Here is a 13,079-nt window from a genome sequence, read left to right as displayed (position 1 = left end):
GAGACGCTTAGGCTCCCAGAGGAAGTGTCCTGATCAGGGTGGAGGTGCTTGGGCGGGCGGGGAGGGGCTTCCTGGGCCACAGCTGAGCCGGACTTCACATCCTCGGGCAGCAGGAGAGTCTTGCCCATGCCCACGGGCCAGCCAGTCCCACATGAGCAGGAGGAGGCCGGTGAGCCAACTGGGGGATCCTGAGTGCCATTTGGGGCTCTCCCCGAGGACTCTCACCCAGCCCCTCACCCCCAAGTCTGGAGGACAAGCATCCTGCCAGCCCCACAGTGGGGGCCGGGCCTCCCGAAGAGGGGGCAGTAAAAGCAAGCCAACCTTTGTGCTTCCCCTTCCTCTCCTTCCTAGAGGCCCCGCCCTGGCCCCCTGCCGCGGCGGCCGCCTTGGTTCTCTTGGCTGAGGCTGGGGCTGTGGGGTGGGGAGTTCCCAGGGGCACACTGGCAAGCGAGTCGGCCTCTTGAACTGCTCAGGAGAGGGCCAGGGAGAGAGGGGGTTGGGAGAGAGAGAGAGAGAGAGAGAGAGAGAAATGCATACAAGGTGAGACCAGAGCTCCAGCACACTTCCCAGCTCCCCCACCAGGGCCTCTGTACCATCATCCCTCCAGGCAAAGGTGTGCAGGGCAGGCCAGGCTGGAAGGAGGTGGCACCCCCCACCCCAACCCAACAGGGTGCTAAAGTCAACAGCCTGGTCTGGACGACCACCCCAGAAGCAGAGCAGTTGGGGAGGCAGAGGGAGTGTGCCTGCAAGAGTGGGGCTCACCGATGATGGTGGGTGAAGACAGAAAAGGCGGCAGTGTCCAGAAGAGACCACAGTGAGGGCGAGCACCCCAGGGACTGCACTGCTCTCCTGGGACAAGCCCTCGAAGCAGAATAAATGGATCCCAAGAGCTGCCTGCCGAGTGCAAGGTCTCGGAAGGGCCACCACTGGGGATCTCCACCCTCTCCAGGCATCAGAAGCCCAATCTGTCAAGACCCTTGAGTGGCTTCTCACTGCTCTTAAGACGACGACCAGTGTCCTCCCGCAAGCCTGGCCTTCCCCTTGGCCTAACTGTGCCCTTGGCACCTGTTGGGCATCCCAGGTCCTAGACACACCCCAGACTCCCTCCTGCCTGCCACGGGCCTGCTCTTGCTGTCTCACCACCTGGAGTGCCCTCACCACACAGCCCCCGCTCCCACTAACTCCCATCAGCCTGCGAGTTCCAGCTCAGACGTCACCTCCCCAGGGAAACCCTGCTCCGGCCACTACTCTGCCATATACTCGCCGAGCTTGGCTTCCTTCCGCAACCCACACCTATGACAGTCTGTTTCATCCTCTCCCTGCTCCTAGATCTTAAGGTCCATGAGAGAGCAGAGACTGCATCGGCTTGTGCTCACCCTGGACCCCCAGCCTCTAACCCAGAGCCTGACACAAACAAGCTCTCAATAAATATTTAAGAAATGGATAAATATATACATGAATGAACACAGCCAGTAGGTCAAAAACTCTCCACTGGGATAAAATGCTGGTTCTGATTTATCTCATCTTCTTCTGGAGTTCCCTAGTTGCTCATATGGTAAAGAATCGGCATGCAATGCAGGAGACCTGGGTTCAATCATTGGGTCGGGAAGGTCCCTTGTAGAAGGGAATGGCTACCCACTCCAGTATTCTTGCTTGGAGAATCCCATGGACAGAGGAGCCTGGCAGTCTACAGTCTATGGGGTCGCATAGTCAGACACGACTGAGCAACTAATACTCACTTTTTCACATCTTTCTCTGGGAATGATCCCTGTGTATTTTACATCAATAGCCAGCAGAGGGCAGAGCAGAGGCAGCAGAGGCTGCAGGGGGCGTGGCTCCTGGAAACCCGAATCCCACATTGGCCAGCCTGGTGAGCAGCCTCTAGAGCTAGGGAAGCCTGGACCTGAGACGCTGCCCTCACCCCGCCTGGTCTGGAGTCTGGGCAGGGGACAGCATTCAGCTGACTGGACCTGGGAACACAGCACAGCTGCTCCAACCTTCAAAGCCCTGGGACAGAACTTTCCTCACTTTACAGGGAAGGAAACAGACTTGAGAGGGTAGGCAACTGGCTCACAGTGACAAGTGAGCAGGTGACCCACACGACCAGAAACTCTCGGACTTTGGCTATGCACTCTCAGAGGCGCTGCGGTCTTTCTGCAGGCCTGGCCCAGCCCAGCACACAGTCAGTGCTCGTGAAATACCTGCCAAAGTGACTGCACAGATGTGACCTGCCAGACTGTCTCAAAGTCTCAAGATGTTGGCTCTGGCACAAACTGGCAGGGCCTGAAGTCCCTGGAGCAGGCTCCCCTGCCACGGGCAGACTCAGATGGCCAGGTGCCAGGCTTGGCAGAGCTGGGGCGGTGATGCTGGGCTCCAGTGGATGCAGACTGAACTCCACCAAACCCAGAACGGCGGGGGGCCTTCTCTGCAAGACACTGTGGCCGCCCTTGGGGCAGCACCCACGGACGAGGAGTGAGGGGAAGGCTGCCAGGTAAGGCTGGGGCTGGGGGCCGTGCCGGCTGGAGCAGCTGAGGCTGCCTCCCACAGACCATCCCCTTCTCTAAAGGGCTTCTCAGGTGGAGCAGACACATCAGCTGCGGCTCACGTGCTGAACTGAAGCGCACACGGGGGCATTACTGTGAAGGAGCCCCACGGCGAGGCAACTACCAGTCGTCCGAAGTGGCTGGAGGCCGCATATGCATATCCCGAGGAAGCCCGGAAGGAGGGGAGCCTTCCAACTGCAAAGCCAGAGGCCTGCAACCTTCTTATAGTCACTTGTCGACAGAGGAGCTGCCGTGATCACTGGCCACCAGCAGGGGGCAGTGGGGACTGAGCCTGAGTCCTCCTTTCAGGCTCAGAGAGACCCACCCTCTGCCCAGCCTGGGGTTCTCAGCAGAAAGGAGGGTCCTGAGCACTGGGATGAAATCGAGGCGTCCCTGCCCCCAGGATGAGCCGCAGAGAATTCCCTTCCCAGGAGACTCCGCTGAGAACCAGTGTGTACACAGCTGGGAGCTGGAGGCTGCTGGTCATCACGGCTCCATGCAGAGACCCGTGGGCCAGAGGCTGGGCGCACTGAGGGTTTGGGGAACCCAGGAAGGGGAGGCGACAAGTGTCTGTCTATCTGTGACAAGAGGCATGGGTGAGCAGCATGTGAGATGGAGTCTTCTCGAGAGACAGAAAGCTGGCGGGGAGCAGACTGTTCTGCTCCTGAGAGGTGCCTCCTGCTTTCAGGGAAATGTTCCAGATCAGAAACCTGGGCTTTTGAAGTCCCAGGCCCACAAAGCTGTACCTTCTGGCCCCACACCTGGCATGGGAGCCCAAGGCTCTAGATCCCAGCCTCCCTCTGCCTGTCCCACCACTCTGCCCACTGGGCACCCCCAACAGGATGGGCCCCTCAGCTGTCCAGGCCAGCAGGAAGTCCCTGAGGGCCCCCGCAAGCAGTCCCAGGGTGGGGTGTACCTTGGTAGCCGATGCTGCCGCTGAGGTAGGACTCCACCAGGGGGGCCTGCTCCTCCGACTGCCGGGCCCGCCGGCTCCTGGGCCGCCCGTCGGCATTGGCCTGCACCATCAGGGGCTCCTGGCGCTTCTTCTTCTGCTTCTGCTCCAGCAGGGCCCGCTACAGAGGCAGTGGACACACACACGGGTTGGCGGGCCCTGAGAGAGCCGACCACCTCCCCAAGGGAAGGCGCCCAGATGAGGACTTGGGGGACCCTGCTGTCTCCGTATGGTTCCAGAGGTCACAGTGGGGTCCACGGCCCACTCTGGCCTTGTGCCCCAGGACTTGGGGTCCAAGGGAGGCAGGCAAGTATCAGTCCAGGTAGTTGCCCTGGCAGGGTCACAGCACAGTGGCCTGAGCTGCCTCCCAGCAGGAGCCTTAGGTGCCAGGGTGGTGCTAAGCTGGTGAAGGAGAGAGCTCACCACTTCTCCCTGGGAGGGCCCCCTCTCTCCACCACACAGGATCACCCAGGAAGGAGGACCGCTCCCCCACCCCCCGCCCTTGGAGACCCCGCCCAGACTCCGGCCTGGATGGCGCGTGCTGGCCGCCCTCCCACCCGCCTCCAGCCTCACTCACCTGCCTATCAAGCTTCTGCTGCCGCAGGTTGCTGCCCTCATCATCTAAGACACTGCAGGGGGAGAGAGGGTCACTCAGGGCTGGCCTACGAGGAGCCAGGACCACCCAGAGCCCTCTCCCAACATATCTGGGTTCTTTAAGCTCCTCCCATCATGGCTGCTGGGCATGGGTCGGGGCAGAAGGGTGAAGCTATATTCTGGGAACTGGCTAGAGACACAGACATGAGCTGTCTTTCTGCTACTTCAGGGACTTACCTCCTACTGCGATCCCTGCTGCCCAAGGACTTCCCAGTCTACCCCGCCCCGGTTAACTGAGGAGGAAACTTTCCCGTTGGGCCCATTAGGGCCCGGCCTGACTGAGATCCAGGGGGCATCAGTCACAAGCCGGGCCCCAGGCGGGGCTTCAGACCCAAGAGCCTGCCCCTCTGGCTCAACCCCTCCATCTTTCCATCCTTCTGGTGGAGGCTGGGTCTTCTGGGGCAGACTCTCGCCATCCATTCATGAGCAACTCCTGGCTCTCCAGGTGGTAAAGCGGAGCTGCTGACACTGCCCACCTCCCTGCCCCACTTCAAGAGGACCCCGGGATTTGGAGAGTGAAACTGAAACACCAGCCAGTCCCTCCAGGCACGGTGAGGGCTGGGTGCAGATGTGTGCAGGGCGGACACAGCACATCGATGCACAGCCCAGCAACCAGCCGCTGGGTCCTTCCTTGGCCGCCTACACGGAGTGGGTGGCATCAAATCCTTGAGTCCTTTAACTAAGGTCGTGGGACGGGCAACCTCATCTCACAAGGACTGGCCCTGCCTCCAAGTAAGGCAGAGCATGAGGAGGGAGCGCCAAGCACTTAAGCTTTCTTTCTAGTCTAACACATGCATGAGACCTAGACCCAAGCCTTAGAGCCAAGGTCAGGCCAGCTGCATGGGGGCAGGGCTGGAGCCTGAGGATGCGAGCTCTGGGAACCCCCAGACTGCCCTGGCCCCCTTATTCCAGAGTCTGCCACTGAACCAGACCTTGTGTGGGTACCTGCACAGGTGTGTCCAAGTGTGCTGGGTTTGTGTGTGAGGCTGTAGAAGTATCTCATGTGTGCGCACACTGGGAGATGTCCACATGTGTAAGCATGTACCTGGATATACATGCATGCAGACACCGTGTCAGAGGTGGGTGTCCTGAGCGCAGCCAAGCACGGTCGCATGTAAGGAAGTCACATCACCCTGCAGACAAGGTGAGGTGATCCACCTCCTCCTGACAGCAGCAGCCCTTTCCAACTGGAACAATCATTGACCTGAAATGTCCTTTCAGCTCAGCAAACTGCTTGTTCTGCAGGGGCTGGCTGGGGTTGGCGCGGAGTCCACGGATTGCAGACGGCCCACCACCCAGCCCGCTGGCTTCACCGCCTCCCTGGCCACGACCTGTGAAGACTGCCTATTTTGAACTAGCAGCTGTCCTACCTACTTGACATCTGGGAAGGACTTGCCCAATGCCCATGGGCTGCTCTACACACAAGAAGAGCCCGATTGTGATCTGGGGCCCTTCATAGAACAGCCTCATTCACTAAACCCTCAGCGGCCAGAGCACAGGAGAACACACTACTCAGACATGCTTCTAGTCAAGGCCTCAGTCTCCCTAAAAGAGCCTACCTGCCTAAGAGCACGCAGCTGCACGTGGGCCTCCCCAAGGGCAATGCTAGGCCCAGAGGACAGAGAATAGCTCTGAAAAATCCCAGCTGGCTGGGACAGTGAGGGTCCCGTCACAGGAGGCCACACACAGGACAGGCAGGGCAGACGGTGAGCAGGGTGCCTGGGAGTCCAGCCAGGTCCAGAGGCTACAACTCTTCTCCTGTCTCTCTGCCTCCAGCCAATGGCCTGACTGGAGAGTTCAAGGGCCACACATCCTCAAAGGCTCAGTGTACCAACACCACTGTCCTCATGGTCCATGGTGCTACCTGGCCGAGAGGAGCAACGGGGCCTGAAATCCAACTGTGCCCTGCCCTCCATGCTCTGTGCCTTGGCACATGTGGGGCAGCGGGCGTCTCAGGCATGTTGGCCACCTCTGCAAGGCTGTGCTGCCTCCCCTTCCTGCCAGCAGGAGAGGCTGTTTCCTGGCTCACCGGGATGACGTGAGGCAGTCATCTAGGTCATCCCTGGCCCTGGGCTTGGCTGAGCAGGACACAGGCAACTATTTCCATGGTGCTGACACCATGCAAGGAGCTGACGTCTAACATGAAAGGGCAACATCCTACTGAGAGGTAAGCTCACATAGGCAATGCCACTTCCAAACTGCGGATCACAGTGGTTGCTCAACTGACAAAAGGTGGTTTCTGCCGCTGTGGCCTCCTTGCCCAGTGCCCCCCACCCCACCCCAACAACCTCATCCACGTGGGGAGGACATCTTCCTAGCACAGGCACTGTCCCACTGCCATGGACTTTCCACTCCGTTCCATCACTTCCTCTTCCTCTGTCCCCACCTCCATCCCCCAATGGGGGAGAAAGACAAAGAGTACGACTACAGGTAGAATGGACTTAATCACCGGCCTTCAGAGAAAGATCAATGAACGCAAGGGTGAGGCTTCTGAAGAGATTCCAGAAACTCAGATACCCCAGAAGTGCCTGGAGAGCCACCCCCCTCCTGAGTGGAGGATGCAGGTGAGTGCGGGATGCAGGGCAGGGGGCGGCAACCGGGGAGAAGCAACACGTGCCTGGTGAGCAAGACCCATCCAGGAGGGCCAACAATCAATCCAGCTAAACGAGGAGGCTCTGAGAGCAGGCAGCAGCCCGTGCAGGGCAGCAGGGTGCTTTCTGAGAGCCACAAAAGCAAAGGGTGGACCACATCACCTGGCACCCGCCAGCTGGTAGTGGGTGGTGTTTCTGCCTGACAACAATGTACCCGGAGCACACAACATCTGTCGCTGGTGAATAACAAAGAATCCCCTGCACACAGCGCAACAATGACAACAATGGTGGCCGTCTCCAGGGAGAGCAGAACCAGAGCTCCTCTCTCACCCCGAAAGCAGCCCAGCCAGTCCTCCCCACCTCACCTCCCCCAGACAGCCCTGCCTCCCACAACAGAACCTCTCCCAGGCATCTTCTTTCCTCACTCCCCGGCCTGCCTCCTTCTGCCTCTGTTCTAGACAGCACTAAACGATAACCATGAAAGGAGACAGTAATGGCCTTTTAATGACTCGGGCTCCAATTATGGAATCACTGCCAAGCCCAGGCTGCCAGCTGCAGCCCCGCCAGGAGACTCGGACAGGAGACAGGGCACTGATGGATGGGTCTTCCAGCTGACCCCGGTGGCTGCTTCACGGCGGTAACCAGAGGGGCCGGGAAAGCACTGGCCACTGGCTCGTGAAGGCCAGAGAAACCTAGTCTGCGGTATCCATCCATCCATCTGCTCTGCCCAAGGCCAATCAAGTGACCCCTGAACCTCCCAGGAGACGGCCCCTCCACATCCCCCAGCTTCAAAGCCGCCGGACAGATATCTGAGAGTGAACCATGTATGACAGCAAGGGTCAGGGACACTTCTTCCAGGGGCTGGAAAAGCCAGACTTGGCCAACGTCGCCAGCAACCCAGGTCCCCCCTCTCGTTAGACCCCACCTCCATTCTCCGGCTAGTCCACCAGAGCCGACCAGAGGCCAGGCCCTCCTCGGAGCAGACCCAGTCTCCAGGCCCACTCCCTGCCCTCTGCTCCCTTTCCTCCCGCTCAGCCACAGTGGGGCCTGCCCTTGCTGGACTCGGGCCGTCAGGCAAGTGTGTTGGCAGGGGAGGAAAGACCACCTGCTTGGCTGTGAACTCTGCCCAATGCTGGAACCTCCCCACTCCCCAGCACGTCCAGACCTGTGGCTTCTGTTGCCCAGTGGCTGCTTGGAACATTGCGGGCAACATGGTGGAGGTGGGAACAGAGGCAACCCCAGAAGACAGAGGACCACTACTCACAAGATGAGGCTTCTCCATGCCAGCCACTGGCTCCCAAACTTACCAGGTCAGTCCCAACTGCTGGGGGCACTCAACCCTGACTTGATAGTTCAGACCTGCTGGGGAAGCTGCCCCAGAATCAATCCCCCCACCTCACACTTTTCTTTTTCAAAGCCAATGACACATGGGATTCTAATGCTCAGCCATGCAAATAGAGACCAGGAGTCAGAGCTTGCGATCTCTAAAGAACAAAAAAGAAACTGAGAAGTTGCTCTAAGGCTGGAAGCATGCAAGCACAGTCTTCTGTTCAGATGCGGGAAAACATTATAGTGTGCAGAACAGGGTGGAAGGGGTCAACTGAATATCTAGACAGGATGGGACCATTAGGAGCAAGGCCAAGTACGCTGGTAGGTCAGGACACATGTCCTCGGGCCTATCAGAAAAGATGGGAGGACAGTACAGCCAGGCCTCCGCATGGAGCTGCAGGGACCGGTGACCCTACCACATGGGCAAGACGAAGCCATGCCTGTGGTGTGCTGGGTCAGTCAGATGGATAAAGGTATTGGCAACAATCGGTCATGCCATCATCAAAGGAGGTTTCTATTAATAGCACCATGCTTCTCTTGGTTAGCAGGTTTTTCGATGACCTGACACAAGGCAGGGCTCTGAGCAGACTTACAGGTGAAACGTAGAAGAGATACTAACTGTCCACTAAGAGTGTGAATTCAGAAGACCCTAGAAGCCTAACAGGAAGTGGTCAAATCTTACAGGTGGGTCCCCAAACACCCCGTCTTCCCACACAGGCAGAATGGAGAAGACAGGGCTTGACATCAGCCTGATGAAAGACTCCGCAGTTTTGCTCACAGAGGCCTTGAGAGGAGTGGTCAGTATCAAAGCCATCCCCCGGGGTGGTAGGGCTGGAGGGCAGAGGTCCACTGTGAGGAAATTACACCTCACTCTGCTCGATGCTGGACATCTGGACAGGCCACAGCCAGGACGCCGCCTGCGGCTCCAGGAGTTGGAGGAGGGCAGAGACCAATCTGAGCGCATCCACAGGCTCCCTGCTCCCTGGATCGTTTGTCAACTTTGTGCTCCTGCTCCCTCCACCCCGGGCAGCAGCAAGACGACTTCCCAAAGACGCTCGGGGTGGGAGAGGAGAGAAACTCCATGTGGAACTATGGGCAGAGGGTCTGCTCTTCCCTCCTGCGGCCAGAGGCAAAGCAGCGGGCCAGAGTCCGGGCACCTCTGAGGCAGAACTGAAAGACGGGAGTCTTGCCTAATGAGCAGTCATTCCTCTCCCCGAGAAGCGGAGTGAGAAGGGCAGTACCAGGAGGATCTTAATGAGGACCAAAGGAGGGGAAGGGCTTCCTTGGTGGCTCACACAGTAATGCAATGCAGGAGAACCCGGGTTCGATCCCTGGGTCAGGAAGATCCCCTGGAGAAGGGAATGGCTAACCACTCCAGTATCCTTGCCTGCATGGACAAGAGGAGCCTGAGGGGCCACAGTTCATGGGGTTGCAAAGAGTTGGACGTGACTGAGCGACTCACACACAGAACAGGAGGAGGGGAAACCCAGAGACAGGAGTAGGCTCACTCTAAGGGAGAGTTTTCTAATGGTCTCGTCCATCGGAAGTGAGGCTGCTGGCAGGGATGCTGAGGGGAGCGTTCACACAGAAGACTGGGCAGTCTGTGAGGGCCCTTCTTGCCTGAAATTCTCCTTCTCTGACCTAGAGCTGTGCTTTGCCAGTAGCACTCAGGAAGCCCTGTTTTGAGGGGAGAGTACTGCAGCCCTCAGGGGTGCTGAGAAGCCAGGTGTGGGGCCAGGAGAGCCGGGAAGTCCTACAGTCTACCGGGGAATGCCACTTTGATTCAAAGCAATGGGCACCGTGTCCATGCACGGTCATGCCAGGCATGTGCCAGGCTCTTCAGGTGCATTCCCCACTCTCCAGGAGTTCATGGCCGGTGAAGGAGGCGCCAGGCAGCGGGCACAGGACGGTGCAGACAGAGCACAGAGGACAAGGCTGGTCATCACTCCCTCCCTCCAATACACCTGCGGCCAGCAGGCTTTCCTGACTCTCACTGCTCCTCCTTCAGCCCATAAAACGTAAAATCATGAACCAGGGACGGTTAATACTCCTCAAGAACACAGGTGAAGGAAGAATGGCAGAAATAAAAATCAGTAGTAGTAATAATATGGAAAGAAAAAAAAACCCAAAAAGTTATAACAGTTGTTACACTTTATAAACTAAATGGCTCCCTTCTAAGTCAGAATGTGAGGTTAATCCATGATCATTACAAATTGAGTCACAATTACCCTTAAGAAGATTAACACCAGCTGTCACAGCTTCAAAGAAAACGCGCCAGGTCTGGGCGATGCAGGTGCAAACCACCACTGAGGCAGCAGAACCCCCACCAGGAGAGCTAACAAGATATCGACCCACCTCTGGTCCCCAAGCCAGATGATACCCTCCAGTTCCGACATGCTGGGACACGAGGGAAACCTCACACCAAAGCACGTGCACACCCGCCTCTCCCCCTCATCTCCAAGTGCATCGCCTCACCATCTTCTGCCCCAGTTTCCTCTGTGATCAGGCAGGCATGTGGCTATGACTGCGATCAGCAGCCCTGTGAGTGCAAAAGGCAATTTGCATCTGCTCCTCTGAGCCAGATCTCCTCATTCTGGAAGTCTACACCCAAGTTCAGTGCTTTCTGAGGCTCACAAAAGCTCAGAAAGACCCCAGCAAGGTGGGAGACACCGACAACTTCTAACTCCAGCTCACCTCCAGCTAGACACCTACCCTCCCCACCACAGAACAAGAAAGAGGGTGGCAGAGCGATGGGACGGTGGACAAGGCAGGGCTGCAAGGGGGCCAAGATGTTCCTCAGGGCTGGGCTTCAGGGTGGCAGGATTCTGTGCTCCAGATGGAGTGTGTGGGCTCAGGAAAGGAATGAGAGGATGGGGTAGTTGGGCCTGAGCTGGGGCAAGTGCCAAATCCCTCTCTGCAGGATGCCACTGCCTGGGACTCGTGGGAAGACTGAGCACTCCGGGAGACAGCCCCACCTCCCTAGTGCCCTCTCCCCCAGAGGCAGGCTTAAGCCTCCCCAGTATGAGGCTGACTTTCTCTAAGACCTGAGCGCTCCCTTCACGAGTTGCTGTGGTTCTTGGCTCCTGGGAGAGGCTTCCTTGAACCACGATCTGGCCTGGTCCCCAGCCTGCGGATCCTAAACATGCCATCACATCCCAGCTCCACGCGCTGCCCCTTTTCTCCCTTCCTCGTCAGTCAGTCTGTGGCCACCAGCCTGCCATCAGCACCCTGGGCAGGTACTTCCACCGCACTCATAGCCTCTCATCTCACAGGTACTGCCCAGGCATCCCTGCGGGGTGGTTAGAAGAGGTTAATGACACTCTGTGAGCTGCAGTGTCTTGTAGAAAGCCCTCAGCACACACGTGTCAAGAAGGCCAGGATGCTCCAGAAACTACTTGCACCCCCAGCCAAGATGCCCTGTGTGGGGTGACAACCCTTCTGAGTCCACAGAGCCCCAGTCCCCTGATGGGACTGTCTCCTGGTCTATATGAGACTGCAGTGTGACTGCATATGTTCACAGGAAATCCTGGGTTGATGTGTGTGTGTTGGTGGGAGGGGCGCCCACAAAAGCTAACTTGGGAAACCCTGAAGCCCCTAAAGCAACTGAGATTAGAGACCACAACAATTCTCAAGAGAAAAACTGAAGTCTCAGGCCAGGGACAGGTGCTTGTTTGTAGCAGGATCTACTTTTAACAAGCCTCAGGCAGTTTCAGCTGATTTCAATTTGGATGCTGTCTGGACAGACTCATCGAAGAGCCCTGTCAGAATTATTTTCTATCAGTGACTGGAATCAGGTCTCTTTAAGAGCAGGCTGTGTTACAGGCAGGTCTGGAGTCTGTGCCTGCCAGCCACAAGCATGTGCACCTGGGCTGGCAAGAACATGGTGGACCTTAGAAGTCCAGCACCCCTTTTACACACATGCCTCTCAGGGGAGGCCTGGAGATAGCCCCGTAGCCCATGGCAACCAAGGAGCCAATGGGTGGCCAAGGATCTAGTGCTGCCATGGCGATGAGCTCTTTTCCAGTGGTAATGGAGAGAATGGAGTAGAGTGGATGGGGAAAGGCCTGCACCTGTGCAAGCTCCAGAAACCGCCCCCCCCCACCCCAACCTCCACACAGGCGTGAACACTCAGCTGTCCTTGGGACAGACCACAGCATCCGGGAACACAGGCAGGCCATGCTTCCCTGAGTGTGCCCAGGGTTCCTAGGTTCGCTCTCTTGTGCATGTGAAGGCAGTTCTCATGTACTGAGTTGGTTTGTATGCAGGTGTTTAAACCAGTTAGCAAGTGGATTTCTGTGTCTTTGATAGATACCAGTGGTACCTGTGTGTGGGTAGTGGGAGGCAGGTATTCCACCAAATACAGGGTGTGTGTGTGTACAGATAGGCAGGAGTACACCTGTGTGATCCCGAGAATCAGTGAGTGTGTGTGTGTACACGCGCGCAGCAATACATGGAGCATGAATATAGAAGCAGCCTGTGCTTTAGGTTCAGAATGGCTGTCTCCAGGAATTCATGCTCTGACTGTGTGAACCGACCAGCAGGAGCGTCTTTGGTCCAGTGGACGTCCGATGGGTGCATGTCTGCAGATGTATGTGTGTGTGCACGAGGCTATACTGGCGTGTGACCAGTATGCTGGGCCTAGGAGGGGGCTCAGCACGGTTAACTCCCTCCCCAGGCAGCCACATGGCGCTGCCCGCCCCAACAAGGCCCATACAGGCCCAGAGAACTGGCCTCTTCCAGCAACGCCGGCCGATAAGTGGGGAGGACAGAGCAGGCAGGTTCACTGGGGGGCCCCCAAAGTTGGGGTAGGAAGGCCCAGCGTCTCTAACCCGCGCCCCTAGGGTAGGGCCAGATGGGGAGGGTACAGCAGTCCTGCGCCCCAGCCCTGCATCCGCAACCAGCCCTGCTCCCGGAGTTCGAAGTGGTGGGCGTCCCGATCCAGCACCCTTGACCCTGCCCCGAGCCTTCAGCACTGAAGGGTGGTGGGCTAGTCCCGCGCCCGAGGGGGGA

At 57.9% G+C, this 13,079-nt stretch overlaps 1 protein-coding gene across 1 annotated transcript in view; it reads right to left on the bottom strand.

Moving 5' to 3' along the window:
* The window catches only part of TUB (tubby bipartite transcription factor), an 87,209-nt gene that overhangs the window by 9,101 nt on the left and 65,029 nt on the right, over positions 1-13,079 (bottom strand). The window contains exons 2-4 of the mRNA XM_010829293.1: positions 4,073-4,124; positions 3,460-3,616; positions 322-465 (exon numbers count right to left, since the gene is read on the bottom strand). Of these exons, the coding sequence (XP_010827595.1) occupies positions 322-465; positions 3,460-3,616; positions 4,073-4,124 (353 nt within the window). The remainder of the gene's footprint in view (positions 1-321; positions 466-3,459; positions 3,617-4,072; positions 4,125-13,079) is intronic.

This window comes from Bison bison, unplaced genomic scaffold (genome assembly GCF_000754665.1).
Source record: "Bison bison bison isolate TAMUID 2011002044 unplaced genomic scaffold, Bison_UMD1.0 scf7180017864503, whole genome shotgun sequence".
NCBI lineage: Eukaryota > Metazoa > Chordata > Mammalia > Artiodactyla > Bovidae > Bison > Bison bison.
Note: the sequence above shows the minus strand (reverse complement) of the source record. Positions and strands in the feature narration are given on the sequence as shown.